Below are 20,829 nucleotides of genomic sequence, written 5' to 3' on the forward strand. Positions count from 1 at the left end.
CTCTCTCTCCTCACACTCTCTCCACCCTCTCTCCATAGTTCTCTCTGGTCAGTCTAAGCAGTGTGTACCACTTTGCCCGTGGTGTTACTGAGTGACTGATGCTAGGAGTGGTCTTGTGCCTGGACGCTGGCTGCCTCGACCCTTGGCCCCTGGTCCTATCCGCGCTCCACTTGCTCGCTTTGGCCCCTCACCTTCCCGCGAGGAGCTGGGCTTTGTGGGATGTCTCGGGAGCTACTCCCTGTGGATGTAGTTGCAGCATCTCTCCGCTCACGTCCCGTCCAACAAATGACAAGTGCCTTCCATCTGCTGCGTTGAATAATTGATGCCGTGTGTGCCGGCCAAGTCCATCACGAGCCCGGCTCCACGCGGGGGCCATTGCAGCGGGCGGGTGGCTGTCCACGGGTGGCCGGCATCTTCTATCACGCTGCCATGACAAACACATCCATCTGTCAAAGCCCTGCTTGTGTTGGCTTCTCGGCTTTGATTTTCTCCTGTCCCTCACGCACATTGCTCAGCCACGAACGCACCATCCTTCCTGACACCTTCCTTCCAGCAGACACGAGGAACTGCAGAAGGTGGACAAAAATGCTGGAGAAACTCAGCGGGTGAGGCAGCATCTATAGACCCGAGACGTCACCTATTCCTTCGCTCCATAGATGCTGCTTCACCCGATGAGTTTCTCCAGCATATTTGTCCACCTTCGATTTTTCCAGCATCTGCAGTTCGTTCTTAAACACTAGGAACTGCAGATGCTGGTTAACTTTAAAAAAAAACACAAAGTACTGGAGCAAATCAGAGCATCCCTGGAGAACATGCATCTCCAATAATAGTCATGAAGGGATACAGCATGGAAACAGGCCCTTCGGCCCAACTTAAAATTAAATTAAAATTAAAATTTCTTTATTTATATAGCACATTTTTAGTCAACTTGCATTGACCCCAAAGTGCTTCACATAATTACATCCACACACACAGGCAAAGGTGGGTGAAGTGTCTTGCCCAAGGACACAACGACAGTATGCACTCCAAGCGGGATTCGAACCAGCTACCTTCCGGTTGCCAGCCGAACACTTAGCCCATTGTGCCACCTGTCGCGCGTAAGCAAGCCCACCGAGTCCCCACCGACCAGCGATCCCTGCAAACTAACACTATCCAACACACACTAGGGACAATTTACAATTTGACCAATTAGCTTACAATTAGCTTACAACCCTGCACGCCTTTGGAACGTGGGAGAAGGCCAGAGCTCCCGGAGAAAACCCACGTGGGTCACGGGGAGAGCGTACAAACTCCGTACAGACAAGCGCCTGTAGTCAGGATCGAACCCGGGTCTCTGGCGCTGGGAGCCAGTAACTCTACCGCCGCGCCACCGTGCCGCCCAAGTGTGAAAACACTTGCCCGCATGTACACCAGACTCGAGCATTGCCGAACCGCCCTGAAGCGCAATTGGAAAAATCACAGCCCATTCTCAGCGGAAGAGGCAGGGGTCTTGCAGCAAAGCAGTTTGTTTCCGCTGGGTTTTGTTTACACCCCCCCCCCCCCCCGCCTCTCTGAGGAGATTTCTCTCTGACGATGGTCTGATGTAGACCTCATCCACCCTCCAGCTGTCAGTTCAGCTGCTGCAGTCTTAACATTGTTGAGATTCCCACACATTTGTTGTGGCTTCAGACAAAGCCAGTATTATGTGATCTTCAGAGGATTGGTTGAGTGATTATTCATTCAGTGCTCAAACACAAAAGTTTTATTCAAGAAGCTGGGAACGTCTCAGATGAGCAAAGGTGCCCATCACTGATACAACAAACTGCTGAAGTCTCTGCCCTACCATTGAAGCACCACATCCTTTTAAACGCAAGTTTTTACAAGTTTACAAATGAAATTCTGCTTGCTTGGCACAGGCGGGATTATCGACACGGATAGAAATGTGTCCTTTTGCACAATCAGAGTATTAGTATTCTATTTAATCTGATGGCCTTGACCACCAGAAAAGTTTTATACATCCGTGTGTGTGTGTGTGTGTGTGCATGTGCGTGTTCGTGTGTGTGCGTGTGTGTGTATGTGTGTGTGCGTGTGTGTGTGTGTGTGTGTGCGTGTGTGTTCGTGTGTGTGCATGTGTGTGTGTGTGTGTGTGTGTGCGTATGTGTGTGTGTGTGTGCGTGTGTGTGTGCGTGTGTGTGTGTGTATGCATGTGTGTGCGTGTGTATGTATGCGTGTGTGCACGTGTGTGTGCGTGCGTATGCGTGTGTGCACGTGTGTGTGCGTGCGTGTGTGTGTATGCGTGTGTGCACGTGTGTGTGCGTGCGTGCGTGTGTGTGTAGGAAGGAACTGCAGATGCTGGTTTACACTGAAGATAGACACAAAGTGCTGGAGTAACTCAGCGGGACAGTAACGCTGGAGAGAAGAAATGGGAGACGTTTCGGGTCTGGACCCTTCTTCAGACTGTCTGGAGAAGTCGCCAGACCTGAAAGTCACCCGTTCCTTCTCTCCAGAGATGCTGCCTAACCCGCTGAGTCACTCCAGCATTTTGTGTCTATCTTTGGTGTAAATCGGAATCTGCAATTATTTGCGTCTGTATTGTTGTGGGGGGGGGGGGGGGCACAGGTCAGGGCAGGGACCGTGTGCATGTGATGCTTGGTGCTGGGAGGTTCTGGGGCTGCATGTGTGGGATGGAGATTGTGTGCATGGGCTGCAAGGGTGTGTGTACGCGTGGGCTGCAAGGGTGTGTGTACGCATCAGATGATAGCTTAGACTGAAGCCGCATGGATGAAGAATACCCAAGGGCACTGACCTGTCGTAACTGGCTAACGTTGGGCCCCTTAAGCCATGTTATTAAACTGTTATTTCCTAATATCCTGTAACTGGATCAATGTGAGCGGCTCGATTGGAATCGTGTATAGTCTTTCCGCTGACTAGATCGAACTCAGCAAAACAGCTTTTCACTGAACCTAGGTACATGTGGCAATAAGCTCAACTAAACAAAGCCAATTGCTTAATTAGAGATACAAGGAACTGCAGATGCTTGAATCTTAAACAAAGTAGAGTGTGCTGGAGTAAGATAGCTGGTCAGGTGGCATTTTGGGGGGAAATGGACAGAAGACATTTTGGGTTGGGATCTATCTTCACTCTGAAGGCGACTCGATGGTTAAATCTGTGTTGTGTCTAAAGAAACAATTGTTCGTCATGTTTACTTCATTATTGAATATCTTCACGGAGATCTCCATTGGTTGGGATATTATTGCAGCTTCCCATATCCCGCTGGGCACCAACACAAATCTTATCTGAAGGGATGAAACCAACTGCGTTTCCCCAGTTTGGTTCTGCCGAGCTTCAGCCAAAATAGAAAAACTGCGCCGCATCTGTTTTGTCTGGGAGGCCAGAAATAGTTTCTTGTCAGTATAAATATTACACGTGTCAGTGGCTCGGTGTGAGAAGTGCCGACTGATGAGCTTCTCACTCACCGAGTCTACTTCATCGTAGACAAGGCTGGCACACGCTGAGCTGGTGTCAGCTTTGGTTCACGTACACGGGAGTACACTTCACATTGATGTGGATCGTGACCCGGGATGTATAGAGCTCAGACCATCTTTGCCTCTAGCAACATAGAAACATAGAAAATAGGTGCAGGAGGAGGCCATTCGGCCCTTCGAAACAGCACAGCCATTCATTGTGATCATGGCTGATCTTCCCCAATCAATAACCCGTGCCTGCCTTCTCCCCATATCCCTTGATTCCCCTAGCCCCTAGAGCTCTATCTAACTCTCTCTTAAATCCATCCAGCGATTTGGCCTCCACTGCCCTCTGTGGCAGGGAATTCCACAAATTCACAACTCTCTGGGTGAAAATGTTTTTTCTCACTTCAATCTTAAATGGCCTCCCCTTTATTCTAAGACTGTGGCCCCTGGTTCTGGACTCGCCCAACATAGCAAACATTTTTCCTGCATCTAGCTTGTCCAGTCCTTTTATAATTTTATATGTTTCTATAAGGTTTTCCCCTCATCCTTCTAAACTCCAGTGAATACAAGCCTAGTCTTTTCAATCTTTCCTCATGCGACAGTCCCGCCATCCCAGGGATCAATCTCGTGAACCTACGCTGCACTGCCTCAATCACAAGGATGTCCTTCCTCAAATTAGGAGACCAAAACTGTACACAATACTCCAGATGTGGTCTCACCAGAGCCCTATACAACTGCAGAAGAACCTCTTTACTCCTATACTGAAATCCTCTTGTTATGAAGGCCAACATTCCATTAGCTTTCTTCACTGCCTGCTGTACCTGCACGCCAACTTTCAGTGACCGGTGTACAAGGACACCCAGGACTCGCTGCACCTCCCCCTTACCTAACCTAACTCCATTGAGATAATAATCTGCCCCCTTGTTTTTGCCGCCAAAGTGGATAACCTCACATTTATCTATATTATACTGCATCTGCCACGCATCTGCCCACTCACTCAATCTGTCCCGGTCACCCTGCAACCTCCTAACATCCTCTTCACAGTTCACACTGCCACCCAGCTTTGTGTCATCCGCAAACTTGCTAGTGTTGCTCCTAATTCCCTCTTCCAAATCATTAATATATATGGTAAACAGTTGCGGCCCCAACACCGAGCCTTGCGGCACTCCACTCGCCACTGCCTGCCATTCTGAAAAGGACCCGTTCACTCCTACTCTTTGCTTCCGGTCTGCCAACCAATTTTCTATCCATGTCAACATCCTACCCCCAATACCATATGCTCTAATTTTAGTCACCAGTCTCCCGTGCGGGACCTTATCAAAGGCTTTCTGAAAGTCTAGATACACTACTTCCACTGGTTCCCCTTCATCCATTTTACTTGTCACATCCTCAAAAAATTCCAGAAGATTAGTCGAGCATGATTTCCCTTTCATAAATCCATGCTGACTTGGACTAATCCTTTTACAGCTATCCAAATGCCCCATTATTACCTCTTTAAGAATTGACTCCAGCATCTTTCCCACCACCGAAGTCAGGCTAACTGGTCTGTAATTCCCCGTTTTCTCTCTCGCTCCTTTCTTGAAAAGTGGGATAACATTAGCTACCCTCCAATCCACAGGAACTGATCCTGAATCTATTGAACATTGGAAAATGATCGCCAATGCATCCACTATTTCTAGAGACACCTCCCTGAGGACCCTGAGGACCCTGAACCTGGTGACTGTACGGGGTAGGTTTTCGGCCCCATTTCACAGGCTTTAATGGACCGGTCCCACTAAGGCAATTTTTTTTGGGGGAGACTACCACAAAACTTTCAACGTGTTGGAAATTTCTCGGTGACAGTTGCGACAATTTTTCCATCGAAGGCTGACGTAGGCGCTGTCGTAGGTTGTCGCCTGGAGTCATGGTGAATTCCATTAAAACTAGTCCCTGGCAGTCGCCTGAAGAGTCGAGTAAATGGGACAGTCCCTTAACGCAGAGATATAGGGGGACATTCTGGTGCAAGGCTGAAGTAGCTCTGTGCTGCCGGAGGCGACGTTGGTGAGGACGTTGATGCTCCCTGGACCTAAGGTGGAGAATAGATTTGATGGAAATTGATGAGGAGGTTCGGAGAGGGTCAACAAAAGTCACCAGTTCCCACTGGCAAATGGGTCGAGGATGGATTTAAAATTCTGGGCTAAGGATGCAAGTGGCGCATTGATAAAAGAAACGTTTTTGATTCAGAGACATTTTTAATGGTTCATTTGTGCTTTCGTTGTCACGAACAAACGCATAGTGGACTACAGCCCAGTACAGTGTTCCCATACATTCAGCATTCACAAAGACTCCTCACACCCTTGCAATAGTCTGTTCGAACACCTAACTTCCGGCAGACGTTACAAGGCCCGCACTGCCAGACTCAGGAATAGCTTCATCCCCAGAGCTACCGCGGCTCTGAACCGGCCCTGCTGAGTGCCCCCCATACCCATGAACTGTCCCCCTCAGATGGTCACGTCGCACATCGACCCCGCACAGACTTTATACTGTTTGACTGTTCTTTTTTATAAATCATGTTTCTCTGGGTACACAAGCACATCGTCCATCAGCAAGTGTCCTGAAACAGTCTACTGAGCCGCCAACAAGAGGCACCATGTTTTGGTCCAGGTTCAGTTTCTTGTGAGCGGTGCCTGGTCCAGGCTAGCCCGGGCCAGCTGCGGGCTTCCAGTCATCTCCTGGATCTCCCACCCCTTGGACACCACATCCTTCTCCGCACCGATCCACCTTCGTGCCCCTGGTCGGTGCCTCCTTGAGGGGGCGATAGGCAGGGTCCTGGTTCCCCCCCCCCCGCCCCTCCCGCCAGCCTCTCTCGTCGCCCGTCACCACCGTCGCCATCACCGGCTTCATCCTCACGGTGTCTGGTCCACGCGGGGTGAGCAGGGGCCGGCTCAGCGGCTCCCCCTGGAGGCCGCGGTCCACCGGGTCCCAAGGAAACCTTGTCTTCAAAAGGGAATTTGTATCAGGACGAGAGGGCATAACTTATAGACTGTGGGAATTCCGACCTTCTGCACTCTCATAGAAACATAGAAAATAGGTGCAGGAGTAGGCCATTCGGCCCTTCGAGCCTGCACCGCCATTCAATATGATCATGGCTGATCATCCAACTCAGTATCCTGTACCTGCCTTCTCTGCATACCCCCTGATCCCTTTAGCCACAAGGGCCACATCTAACTCCCTCTTAAATATAGCCAATGAACTGGCCTCAACTACCTTCTGTGGTAGAGAATTCCACAGATTCACCACTCTCTGTGTGAAAAATGTTTTCCTCATCTCGGTCCTAAAAGATTTCACCCTTATCCTTAAACTGTGACCCCTTGTTCTGGACTTCCCCAACATCGGGAATAATCTTCCTGCATCTAGCCTGTCCAACCCCTTAAGAATTTTGTAAGTTTCGATAAGATCCCCCCTCAATCTTCTAAATTCTAGCGAGTACAAGCCGAGCCTATCCAGTCTTTCTTCATATGAAAGTCCTGCCATCCCAGGAATCAGTCTGGTGAACCTTCTCTGTACTCCCTCTATGGCAAGAATGTCTTTCCTCAGATTAGGAGACCAAAACTGTACGCAATACTCCAGGTGTGGTCTCACCAAGACCCTGTACAACTGCAGTAGAACCTCCCTGCTCCTATACTCGTGGAGCTGAGCGCCCCCTCCCCCCCCCCACCTCCTTGCTGTGGAGATAACGGCCATTTGTTTAGTTAAGTTTACGGCGTGGAAACAAGGCCTTCGGACCACCGGGTCCACGCCGACCAGCCATCACTCGTACACTAGTTCCATCCCACATTCCAAGGACAATTTACAGAGGCCAATTAGCCTGCAAACCTTCACCTCTTTGGAAATGTCGGAGGAAACCGGAGCACCTGGAGGAAGCCTACGTGGTCCCAGGGAGAAAACGTGCAAGCTCCGTACTGACAGCACGCATCGTCATGTTCTCCCTGTGACCACGTGGGTTTCCTCCCACATCTCAAAGACGCGCGGGTTTGCACGTTAATTGGCTTCTGTCAATTGCCCCGACTGTATAGAATGTGAACGTGGGATAGCATGGAACTAGTAAACAGGTGATGGATGGGCTGCATGGACTCGGTGGGCCGAAGGGCTTGGTTCCACACAGTACCTCTAAACTCTAAACCCATGAGTTTTGACCTTCTGGTTTCTAACCTACTTCCCAAAATCATGCCACTGTAAATAGCCCCTGATGTGTAGGTGAGTGGTGGAGTCTGCAAGGATTTAACGGGAATGTGGGGAGCATGAGAAATGTGATTTCACTGTTCGGTGGGTGTCCGATGGCCAGTGTTAAATCTGCGGGCTGAATGGCCTGTCTCCACGCTGAACGATTCTCGGACTTTACTGCTGAAATAGAAGTTGGGGTATACCGCAGAGAGCGAGGATGGAAGGGGGAGCGGGCAGGAGAGTATTGGAGTATTGCGTACAGTTTTGGTCTCCTAATCTGAGAAAAGACATTCTTGCCATAGAGGGAGTGCAGAGAAGGTTCACCAGACTGATTCCTGGGATGGCAGGACTTTCATATGAAGAACACTGGATAGACTCGGCTTGTACGCGCTAGAATTTAGAAGATTGGGGGGGGGGGATCTTATAGAAACGTACAAAATTCTTAAGGGTTGGAAAGGCTAGATGCAGGAAGATTGTTCCCGATGTTGGGGAAGTCCAGGACAAGGGGTCACAGTTTAAGGATAAGGGGGAAATCTTTTAGGACCGAGATGAGAAAAACATTTTTCACACAGAGAGTGGTGAATCTCTGGAACTCTCTGCCACAGAAGGTAGTTGAGGCCACAGTTCATTGGCTATATTTAAGAGGGAGTTAGATGTGACCCTTGTGGCTAAAGGGATCAGGGGGTATGGAGAGAAGGCAGGTACGGGATACTGAGTTGGATGATCAGCCATGATCATATTGAATGGCGGTGCAGGCTCGAAGGGCCGAATGGCCTACTCCTGCACATAATTTCTATGTTTCTATGAGAGGGGGATTCGAGGTGAGGCGGGATTGGAAGTAAAGGAGATGAGGAATGCGTGCCAGAGTTGGGGATGTGATGGATGTGTAGAGACAGGGATGCAAAGCTGGGAAACAGTGCGTTCGATCAGCAGTGACAGGCAGGTTAGCTGTGCGGTAAATGCGATTATGCAGGACTGAACCACCACGGTGTTCAGTGGAGACTGAGTTATATAAAATCCAAGCAGTGATGACAGAGCACGCAGGGGGCAGGCAGGTTTATCAGCCGGAAACGACATCCTAGCGCGACCTAAAATACCAAAAAATAATAAGTTGCATTCGAAAAGCGGAGTTGTTAAAGATCTGTGTGGAAAGATCTTTCATAAAGGTGAAAGGAACTGCAGGTGCTGGTTTATAAAACAACACACAAAGTGCTGGAGTAACTCTGCAGGCCAGGCAGCATCTGTAAAGAACGTGGATGGAGGACATTTCGGGTCGGGACCTTTCTTCAATGTGAAGTAGGGACCCCACCCAAAACGTCACCTATCCGCGCCCAACATAGGCGTCAGAAGCAGACCTACAAACTCATATTGCAATCACACCACGCTCTTAAATCTCCATTCATCCTTACACTGTAAATGGATCGATTGTAACCATGTATTGTCTTGGATAGCACGCATCTCGGTACATGTGACAATAAACTAAACTAAACCAGAGATACTGCCTGACCCACTGAGTTACTCCAGCACTTTGTATCTTCATCCACATCTCGCCCCATTCGATTCCTTCCTGTGCCACAGGTACCAAGGCCTTGCTGCTTTGAATATATTTTCTCCATTTACGCACTGCAGACCTGAATGATTAATTCATCGTATTTATTAAATTCTCAAGTTGGGACCTTGTGTTCATTGGCTCAAGATGAAGGGATGTGAGGTTTGCATGAGTCAGCGTTGTGGGGGAGCTTTGATCTGATGGACATCAGAGGTTCCAGAAGGTTGTTCACCGCCTCCATCTCAGGATGCAGTCCAGTGGTGGATGTGAACGTTGACCTGCCAGCAAGGCTCATATCTCACAAGTTACAAGATGACTAACAGCAAGTTATTAAGGGCAGCACGGTGCCATTAACATCTATGGCAACCCGTGGATGGAGTCGATGTTTACAGTGGCGCAGCGGTAGAGTTGCTACCTTACAGCGCCAGAAACCCGGGTTCGATCCTGACTACGGGTGCTGTCTATTTGGAGTTTGTACGTTCTCCCGGTGACCTGCGTGGGTTTTCTCCGGGTGCTCGAGTTTCCTCCCACACTCCAAATACGTTAGCAGCGTTTAAGAGACATTTACATGGACACGTCGTGTACAGGGAGGAAATGGAGGGATGCAGATTGGGGCAGCGCTGTGGCCCAGCGATACAGCCGGTACGGAGTTTGTACGCTCTCCCCGTGACCTGCGTGGGTTTTCCTCCAGGTGTTTCGGTTTCCTCCCACACTCCAAAGACGTACAGGTTTGAAAGGATTAATTGGCTTCGGTAAAATTGCCCCTAGATTGTAGGGCAGCGTTAGTGTGCGTGGTGATCGATGGCCGGCGCGGACTCGATGGGCTGAAGGGTCTCTACCTGCACTGTATCTCTAAAGTCTTAAGTAAATGTGAAGATATGCAGACAGATGTGCAGATTGAATGTGCATGATGCTTTGCACAGACATGATGGGGCCGAAGGGCCTGTTCCTGTGTTGTATCGTGCTATGTTCTGATCTCCCCCTCTGTCCTTCTCTCTGCCACGCACAGACCCGGAGTCCACGCCATTCCCAGAGCCAGCAGTCGGGATTGGCGGACCAGGCGGCCAAGCTGCCATATGCATCGGCAGAGTCGTTGGAAACCATGTCGGAGGCACAAGTCCCAATGGGTTTCACCCGATCGAACCGCTTCCGGCAGAGCCTGCCTCTGTCCAGGTCCACCAGCCAGGCCAAGCTTCGTTCACCAGGTAGGCCCACCACCGCATGAGGTTGAAAGCCCCGCCACTTCTCGTGCCAACCTTCCTCACAGGGCAACAGCCGTTGGAACCGACAACAAGGGGCAGCACAATGGGGCAGTGGTAGAGTTGCTGCCTTACAGCACCAGGGACCCGACTATGGATGCTGCCCGTACAGAGTTTGCACATTCACCCCATTCTTGCCATAGAGGGAGTACAGTGAAGATTCACCAGACCGATTCCTGGGATGGCAGGACTTTCATATGAAGAAAGACCGGATAGACTTGGCTTGTACTCGCTAGAATTTAGAAGATTGAGGGGGGATCTTATAGAATCTTACAAAATTCTTAAGGGGTTGGACAGGCTAGATGCAGGAAGATTGTTCCTGATGTTGGGGAAGTCCAGGACAAGGGGTCACAGTTTAAGGATAAGGGGGAAGTCTTTTAGGACCGAGATGAGGAAAACATTTTTCACACAGAGAGTGGTGAATCTGTGGAATTCTCTGCCACAGAAGGTAGTTGAGGCCACAGTTCATTGGCTATATTTAAGAGGGAGTTAGATGTGGCCCTTGTGGCTAAAGGGATCAGGGGGTATGGAGAGAAGGCAGGTACAGGATACTGAGTTGGATGATCAGCCATGATCATATTGAATGGTGGTGCTGGCTCGAAGGGCCGAATGGCCTACTCCTGCACCTATTGTCTATATGTTTCTATGACCTTGTGTGTTTTCTCCGGGCGCTCCGGTTTCCTCCCACAGCCCAAAGAGGAAACCTATGTAGGCTGATTGGCTTTGGGGAAATTGTCCCCAGTGTGTAGGGTAGAACTAGTATACGGGGTGATCGCTGGCCGCTGCGGATTCGGTGGGCCGAAGGGCCTGGTTTTATGCTGAGTCTCTAAACTAAACTAAAACCATCACCCTTGAGCAAGGTGCAAGAATGTGAAACACCTGGCATTGTATCCGGTGGAACTAATTGAAGAGAACTATAGTGAGCATTCTTTTTTTCCCCCCAAAAATGAATTGAATCAATTATTTACAACAATAATATTTACAGTACAACACCCACCACAGTATACAAAAATGATAAATATTCTTAAATATTCCGAAATACCGAATATACTAAATATTAAATAACTGCACTACAATCCTGGTCCAGGATGCATTCGAACCAACCCCCTTCACCAACCCGCACCTCCTCCCTGCCGGACTTCCCCCCCCCTCACCCCCCCCCCCCCCCCGCGCACCTACCCCCAGCACCATTCCCCCCCATCCCCCGCACCTCCCCCCCGCCGGTCCTCCCCGCGCACCTACCCTCCACACCACCCCCCCCCCCGCACTCTCCCCCGCACCTCTCCCCTGCCGGACTTACCCCCCGCGCCTCCCCCCAGCCAGCGGTCCCGGACATCCCCTGTGGACACCTTCTCGAGGGACGCCCTGGCGCGGACATTAGACCTGGAAAGGGGGCAGGCGGTCCACTCGGGCCAAGCCCCCTTCTGCCTGGCTCCGTGACCCACGAGTGGCCAGCTTGGCCAGGCCCAGGAGCAAACAGACCAGGCCATCCCCTGCTCGACCTCCTCCCCAAAGAGGACTACGGTGGGCTGGCGTGTAAGCAGCAGAAGCCTATTGCCCAGGTGTAGGGGGGGGGGGCTTGTGATTACACCAGTACACTTGTGATCGTGTCTTGTTTGTGTGTGTGTGTGTGTGTGTGTGTGTGTCTCTCTCTGACAGGGGTGCTGTTCCTCCAGTTTGGTGATGAGACACGGCGAGTACACATCACCCACGAGATCGGCAGCATGGACACGCTGCACGCGCTGATCGTCCACATGTTCCCGCAGAAGCTCACCATGGGCATGCTGAAGTCGCCAAACACCGCCATCCTCATCAAGGACGAGTCGAGGAACATCTTTTACGAGCTGGAGGATGTGAGGTAAGGGGGGAGCGATGCTGATCAAACGGTCAACGATCTAACAACAAAAACATGGCGCTCCCACCCTGTTACTGTGTGGTGCGTTCTCTCCTGAGGCCTGGCGAGCGTTTGTCTCCAACGTACAGATGCCATGATGCTGTCAGCAATGGGGTGTAGTTAGGTGTCTTCACCATGGCTGTTCCTTCATTATTGCTTTAGTTAATTGCCACATGTACCGAGGTACAAGGAAAAGCCTTTTTGTTGCGTGCCATCCAGTCAGCGGAATGGGTGACAACAACCGCCTGCATTTATATAGCCGCCTTAAGTAAGTCAAACATGCAAAGGCACTTGTGTTCAAGAAGGAACTGTGCAGATGCTGGAAAATTGAAGGTACACAAAAGTGCTGGAGAAACTCAGCGGGTGCAGCAGCATCTATGGAGCGAAGGAAATAGGCAACGTTTCGGGCCGAAACCCTGAAGGAAATAGGCAACGTTTCAGGACGAAACCCTGAAGGAAATAGGCAACGTTTCAGGACGAAACCCTGAAGGAAATAGGCAACGTTTCAGGACGAAACCCTGAAGGAAATAGGCAACGTTTCAGGACGAAACCCTGAAGGAAATAGGCAACGTTTCAGGACGAAACCCTGAAGGAAATAGGCAACGTTTCAGGACGAAACCCTGAAGGAAATAGGCAACGTTTCAGGACGAAATCCTGAAGGAAATAGGCAACGTTTCAGGACGAAATCCTGAAGGAAATAGGCAACGTTTCGGGACGAAACCCATAAGGGTTTCGGCCCGAAACGTTACCTATTTCCTTCGCTCCATAGATGCTGCTGCCACCCGCTGAGTTTCTCCAGCATTTTTGTGTACATGCAAAGGCACTTTACTGGATGACGGTTCAATAGGATTTGACGTCACACTGTCAGACAGCCTCGCAGCTGGTGACCAAAACCTTGGTCAAGGAAGCAAATAAACTGTAAGAGAGTGTGGAGAAACAGAGAGGTTTAAAGAACAGCAGAAGACCAGTTTACACCAAAGGTAGACACATATTGCTGGAGTAACAGCGGGTCAGGCAGCATCTCTGGAGAAGAAGCATTTTCTAGCTGAGCTACTCCAGCTTGGACTTGGGCCAAAGTCCTGCTTCCATGTCCTTTGACTCCTTGACTCTATTGAGCTCCTAGTAGATTGTAAATAAACTGTAAGAGCGTGTAAGATGGACGACAGATGGCACAATGGGCTAAGTGTTCGGCTGGCAACCGGAAGGTAGCCGGTTCGAATCCCGCTTGGAGTGCATACTGTCGTTGTGTCCTTGGGCAAGACACTTCACCCACCTTTGCCTGTGTGTGAATGTGTGTGAATGTGTGTGAGTGATTGGTGGTGGTCGGAGGGGCCGTAGGCGCAGATTGGCAGCCACGCTTCCATCAGTCTGCCCCAGGGCAGCTGTGGCTACAGAAGTAGCTTACCACCACCGGGTGTGACTGAGGAGTGAATGAATAATGCGATGTAAAGCGCCTTGAGTATTAGAAAGGCGCTATATAAATCCCATCCATTATTATTATTATTATTGTAAGGATGGAACATTGGGATCTGGGAGACATTACAGAGCATGTGATCAGAACTGATATCACAACAGCGGCTTTGCATGGAATGGGCCTTGGAGAAGGAGAAAGGAAGGCAGGGTTCTGGAGTTCCATTGGGAGTTCCACTGGTATTTGCACTGGTAAACTGAGCCATCCATTAAATAATGTATTAATCGAGCAGGCGTTGGTCGTGAATGTGACCATTGTGGAGGGAGCTTATCAAGACCTGCTTCTATAGTGATGTTGAACACCCTCAGCCTTTTCTGACCGCCCCCCTCCCCCCCCTCCCCCCCCCTCCTCCCGCCCACCACTTGTAACTGAACGGAACAATGGCGTAGCGGTAGAGTTGCTGCCTTACAGCGCCAGAGACCCGGGATCGATCCTGAAAACGGGTGCTGTCTGGGTTTTGTCCGGGTGTCCCAATTTCCTCCCACATTCCAAAGATGTGCAGGTGAATTGGCTTCTGTAAATTGTCCCTATTGTGTAGGATAGTTAGAAACATAGGAACATAGAAAATAGGTGCAGGAGGAGGCTATTCGGCCCTTCGAGCTAGCACCACCATTCATTGTGATCATGGCTGATCGTCCCCTATCAATAACCCCTTCTCCCCATATCCCTCGACTCCACTAGCCCTAGGGGACGGGGGTTGTTGGTCGGCACAGACCCGGTGGGCCAAAGGGCGCGTTTCCACACCGTGCCTCTAAACTTCGCCAAACATATGAACCGCAGGGTTCCCAGTAACCCGAGGCTTAGTCGTTCTGCCAAGATTGGAAGATCGCAAGGCCGGAATCTGGAGTCGACAAATAAAATGTGTGTTTGTGTAGTTTTCCCACCTGGATCCATGCGATCCCTCCAGATCCACAATCTTTCATTTGCTGTTTTCTTTTCTCTTGCAGGGACATCCAAGATCGAAGTATCATTAAAATCTTCAGGAAAGACCCCATCTATGCACCATATCCAGTCTCCCACATCGCCAATGGAGATCTACGGGTAGGACTCAAAGAAATCCTCGCAGCGTCCCCCTTGCTAGGCAGCTCCCTCGTGTAAGACAGAAAGGGCCACTCGCTCCATCAATCTTATGGGGCTGTCCCACTTACGCGATTTTTTTCGGCGACTTGCCGGCACCCGTCACAGTCGCAGCAGGTCGCCGAAAATTTTCAACGTGTTGAAAATCCAACGGCCAACCAGGACTTTGCGCGACTACTCACCACCATACAGGTGTCACCCCCGCGTGTCGCCCCAGTGTACTCAACCTCTCCCTGTAACTCAGCGGGACAGGCAGCATCTCTGGAGAGAAGGAATGGGTGGCGTTTCGTGTCGAGACGGCTCTTCAGACTGACGTCAAGGGACAGGGAGATACATAGATAAGGAAGTGTAAGGTGTGAAAATAGGACAAAGGGAATGGGGATCAAGGAAAATGTAGAATAGATCATTGTTTGCTGGGAGAAGGTGACAACAAAGTAAACAGAGATAAAACGTAGTTGGAGACAGTAAGACTGGCCGGAGAACTTGGAAGGGACAGGGATGAAGAGAGAGGGAAAGCAAGGGTTACATGAAGTTAGAGAAGTCAATGTTCATACCGCTGGGGTGCAAGCTGCCCAAGCGAAATAGAAACATTGACAATAGGTGCAGGAGTAGGCCATTCGGCATTCAATATGATCATGGCTGATCATCTAAAATCAGTACCCATTTCCTGCTTTTTTCCCCATATCCCCTGATTCCTTTAGCCCTGAGAGCTAAATCTAAGCCAGGAAGCGAGCGGGCAAGATCATCTCTGACCCCTCTCACCCTGGCCACAAACTCTTTGAATCACTTCCCTCTGGAAGGCGACTCCGGACTGTCAAAGCTGCCACAGCCAGACATAAAAACAGTTTTTATCCACGAGTAGTTGCTCTACTCAACAGCCAAAAATCTGTAGCCTCCCTTTGATCTGGTATTTTGTTGGTTCACATGCTTGATCAATGGTGTTTTATCATTAATGTTTTATTGTTATTAATGTTTAGTGTTTTCTGAGTCATTCGTAACTGTCACTGTATGTCATGTTGTTACTTGTGGGCGGAGCACCAAGGCAAATTCCTTGTATGTGAATATTTGGCCAATAAACTTACTTACTTAACTTGAACTCTCTCGTGGAATACGAGGTGCTGTTCCTGCAGTTTACCCTGTGCCTCACTCTGACGGCGGAGGAGGCCGAGGATGAGGTGCTTGTCCTCCAGTTGACCATGTAGCTGCTGCGTTGACGCCTTGCCTGTGTTCTGTGTGTCCCTTCCTTGCACAGAGAGAGATGGTCTACACGTCGAGGGAGTCCTCGCCCACCCGCCGGCTGAGCAGCGTGGCGTCGGGCTCGCCCCACCACCTGGTGTCGGCCCCTCCCGCGGCGGTGGGCCTGCAGCAGTCGTCGTCCTCCTGCTCCTCCTCGTCCTCGCCCTCCCGCTCCCGCATGTCATACAGCGGCGGGCGCCCGCCGTCCTACACGGGCAGCCCGGTGCACCACGCCGAGCGGCTGGCCGGGGGGATGCCTCCGTCCGTCTCGCAGCCCGTCTCGCCCAGCCCCAGCGCCAGCGCCATCTTGGAGCGGCGCGACGTGAAGCCGGACGAGGACATGAGCAACAAGAACGTGGTGTTGATGAAACACGAGAGCCTGTACGCCGACCCTTACAGCATGGTGCACGACGGCCGCCTCAGCATCGCCTCCACGCAGTCGCTGGCCGGGCTGCAAGACCCCTTCTCCTCCTACCCCGGCAGTGGCCTTTACCGGCGCGGCTCCATCCGGTCCCTCAGTACTTACTCGGCCGCTGGGCTGCACGGGGATCTAGAAGATTCCTTCTACAAACCCAGCCCGCCGAACTACGGCGACGGTTATGGCGCCGGCCCCGCCTACAGGATGGGCCCGTCTTCGCCTCAGAAGATCCCCGACGGCCGCATGGTGGACGTCCAGCAAGGCCAGAGCCCGCACAGTCCGTACTCCGCAGCGTCCAGCCGCTCGCCGCCCGTGCGGCAGTCCTTCAGGAAGGATCCCGCGCCGGTGGCCGTGGCCGGCGAGGGCCCGGCGGCGGCAGGAACGGGGAAAGCGCGGGCAAACATGGCCCCCGAGGCGCTGCCTGGGCCCGCGGAGAGGCCTGGGCCCGGCGAGAGGCCAGTGTCCGGCTACAGCTCCCCGCTGCCGCCCAACGACCCCGAGACAAGGTAACGCCCGCACTCAAACATAGAAACATCGACAATAGGTGCAGGAGTAGAGGCCATTCGGCCCTTCGAGCCTGCACCGCCATTCAATATGATCATGGCTGATCATCCAACTCAGTATCCTGTACCTGCCTTCTCTCCATACCCCCTGATCCCTATAGCCACAAGGGCCACATCTAACTCCCTCTTAAATATAGCCAATGAACTGTGGCCTCAACTACCTTCTGTGAGCACAATTAGGCCAATTGGTAAATATGGATCCAAAATTTGTTTGGTCAGAGAAAGGAGAGGATGGTGGCATTTACCTGAGGCTATTCGGCCCATCAACTCAATTCTGCCATTCATTTATGGCCGATCTATTGTTTCCCTCTCAACCCCATTCTCCTGCCTTCTCCCCATAACCCCTGACACCCGCACTAATCAAGAATCTGTCAATCTCCACCTTCGGATTCAATTAATTCCACAGATCCACCACACTCTGGCTGAAGAAATTCCTCCTCTTCTTTCTAAGAGTGTGTCCTTTTATTCTGAGTCCCAGACTCTCCCACTTGTGGAAACATCCTCTCCACATCCACTCTATTCAGGCCTTCCACACGATTGTGGTATGATGGTCAGAGGTTGAGAGCATTGAACTTCAGTTCCGCCACAAAATGCTGGAGTAACTCAGCGGGTCAGGCAGCATCTCCGGAGAGATCTACACAAAACGTCGCCCATTCCTTCTCTCCAGAGATGCTGCCTGTCCCGCTGAGTTACTCCAGCATTTTGTGTCTGCCTTCGATTTAAACCAGCATCCGCAGTTCTTTCCGACGCTTAGGATCATTTTCCAAGTTTGCTCCTTCAATAGCCAGACGGTCAAGACCAAAGATCCTACAGCGAGCAAGATGGTCCACTCAATGGAAAAGACGTAGTACGGTCATGGGCAGATTCATGGGTAATTTTCGGCCCCATTTCCATAACCGGCTTCCGTCTCCGCACCAAAGATCCCGTAGGATACTAGCGCGGAGACGGGAGCCGGTTACGGAAACATCCTCGTAAATATAAAAGTTATTTGGTAAAAATCTTCTCCTCATTTTGCAGAATTTAAATTTATTGACACAAACTGTTCCCCCGCAACGTTGATTACACTGCGAGTCAGGTCGGGTCGGGTCTGGTTACAGAAATGGATGAAATAAAGGCCCACGTTCCGCTCCGTTGCGTACTACACGCCAGCCCATTGCATTTAGCAGGAGTGGTCTATCTTGCTCCGCTATAGGATCTTTGGTCTTGACCTTCTGGCTATTGAAGGAGCAGCCTTGGAAAATGATCCATTGAATAAGACCAGCAGGTGACCTGGTGAGTCCAGTCCGGGCAACCTTGCAGCTGCCAACATTGCCGGCATCACTTCCAGCAGTGAAAGGCGCATCTTATGAGGGCGCAATCATAAGGTTGAGCTGTGAAGCATGATCCAGACCACATGCAGCTTCCGATTAGTCTCGCCGCACGACGGGACCTGGAGCGTTAGCTTCACCAGAGTGAGCGCGCAGGCAGCAGCAATTTATCTCATTGATCCCCAGTGACAGGGCCGACCTGAAGCAGCCCCTCGCACAGCGCTCTGCATGCCTGCATTCTCAGTGTTTAAAGACCCTTCAGTGCTTGCCAATGGGAACATGCTTCAAACCACACAGCCTGTCAGCCACACAGTGGCCCAGCGATATAGTCTGGGATAGTGCTTGTGTAGATAGGACGGCACGGCAGACCTGCACATCGCCGGAGACCCGGATTCGATCCTGACCTCAGGCCCTGTCCGTGTGGAGTTTGCACGTTCTCCCTGTGACCACGTCGGTTTCCTGCGGATGCTCCGATTCCTTCCAACATCCCAAAGACGTGCGGCTTTGTAGGTTATTTGGCCCTCTGTAAATTGCCTCTAGTGTGTAGGGAGTGGATGAGAAAGTAGGATAGAGTGATACAGCGCGGAAACAGGCCCTTCGGCCCAACTTGCCCATACTAGCCAACATGTCGCAGCTACATTAGTCCCACCTGCCCGTGTTGGGATAACACAACTAGTGTGAATAGGTGGAAAGGAACTGCAGATGCTAGTTTATACCAATAGATAGCCACAAAGTGCCGGAGTAACTCAGCGGATCAGGCAGCGTCTCTGGAGGAAATGGACGAGTGACATTTCGGGTCGGGGCCAGTCTCGAAGAAGGGTCCTGACCCGAAACGTCACCCATCCTTTTTTGTCCAGCGATGCTTCCTGAACGGTCGAGTTACTCCAGCGCCTTGTGTCTTATCTTTAGTGTGAACGCAAAGAAACATAGAAAATAGGAGCAGGAGTAGGCCATTCGGCCCTTCGAGCCTGCACCGCCATTCAATATGATCATGGCTGATCATCCAACTCAGTATCCTGTACCTGCCTTCTCTCCATACCCCCTGATCCCTTTAGCCACAAGGGCCACATCTAACTCCCTCTTAAATATAGCCAATGAACTGGCCTCAACGACCTTCTGTGGCAGAGAATTCCACAGATTCACCACTCTCTGTGTAAAAAACAATTTTCTCATCTAGGTCCTAAAGGACTTCCCTCTTATCCTTAAATTGTGACCCCTTGTTCTGGACTTCCCCAACATCGGGAATAATCTTCCTGCATCTAGCCTGTCCAACCCCTTAAGAATTTTGTAAGTTTCTATAAGATCCCCCCTCAATCTTCTAAATTCTAGCGAGTACAAGCCGAGTCTATCCAGTCTTTCTTCATATGAAAGTGCTGACATCCCAGGGATCAGTCTGGTGAACCTCCTCTTGGATTATCGATTGGCTGTATCCACGCTGTATCTCTAAACTAAAGTGAACTAAACGCAAGGCAATGATTTTGCAGAAGTTGGACTCACCAAACCATCTCCATCCTGCGTTAGATTGGTTCACGCTGCACTGAGCTTGCTGCAATGTTTGACAGTATCTTGATGCCTTTGCTTCTTATGAACAGGGAACGAATGGAAGCGATGGAGAAGCAGATAGCTAGTTTGACGGGACTTGTACAAAATGCACTCTTGCGTGGGAATGAAGGAGAATCCAGCAGGTAGAGTACTGATCGTTTTGCTTTCCGACCACAATCCTGGTACCTGGTTTCCTATTGGCCAAAACACCAGTAAACTTCACCCCTTTCTAGAAACGAATGCATCTTAAAATGATCTCCAGCTCAAAGACGTTATCTCTCTCTCTGCTGCTTCCACAAGTCCTCCTTATCTCTCAAACCCCAATCTGATTCGACATCAAAACACAATGTGCTGGAGGAACTGGGTGGGTCAGGCAGCATCTGTGTCAAAGAAACATAGAAATTAGGTGCAGGAGTAGGCCATTCGGCCCTTCGAGCCTGCACCGCCATTCGATATGATCATGGCTGATCATCCAACTCAGTATCCTGTACCTGCCTTCTCTCCATACCCCCTGATCCCTTTAGCCACAAGGGCCACATCTAACTCCCTCTTAAATATAGCCAATGAACTGGCCTCAACTACCTTCTGTGGCAGAGAATTCCACAGATTCACCACTCTCTGTGTGAAAAATGTTTTTCTCATCTCAGTCCTAAAAGATTTCCCCTTTATCCTTAAACGTTGGGTAGGGACAGTTGACTGCATTCTGAAGAAGGGTCCCGACCCGAAATGTCGCCTGTCCATTCCCTCCACAGATGCTGCCTGATCTGCTGAGCTCCTCCTCCAACTGGTATTTTCCTTCAGTTTCCAGCATCCGGAGTTCCGTGTGTCTACACCTCTATATCATTGTCTAATTCCATAACT

At 50.7% G+C, this 20,829-nt stretch overlaps 1 protein-coding gene across 12 annotated transcripts in view; it reads left to right on the forward strand.

Moving 5' to 3' along the window:
• srcin1 (SRC kinase signaling inhibitor 1) overlaps nt 1-20,829 on the forward strand; it is a 343,123-nt gene that overhangs the window by 285,008 nt on the left and 37,286 nt on the right. For 9 of the 12 annotated variants that reach the window (XM_033034920.1, XM_033034907.1, XM_033034908.1 and 6 more), the window contains 5 exons: nt 10,211-10,406; nt 12,120-12,318; nt 14,773-14,866; nt 16,155-17,062; nt 20,019-20,111. In XM_033034920.1, the coding sequence (XP_032890811.1) occupies nt 10,211-10,406; nt 12,120-12,318; nt 14,773-14,866; nt 16,155-17,062; nt 20,019-20,111 (1,490 nt within the window). The remainder of the gene's footprint in view (nt 1-10,210; nt 10,407-12,119; nt 12,319-14,772; nt 14,867-16,154; nt 17,063-20,018; nt 20,112-20,829) is intronic. The other 3 variants (XM_033034914.1, XM_033034917.1, XM_033034918.1) reach the window with 1 other exon arrangement.

The sequence above is a fragment of the Amblyraja radiata genome, chromosome 16, assembly GCF_010909765.2.
Source record: "Amblyraja radiata isolate CabotCenter1 chromosome 16, sAmbRad1.1.pri, whole genome shotgun sequence".
Classification (NCBI taxonomy): domain Eukaryota; kingdom Metazoa; phylum Chordata; class Chondrichthyes; order Rajiformes; family Rajidae; genus Amblyraja; species Amblyraja radiata.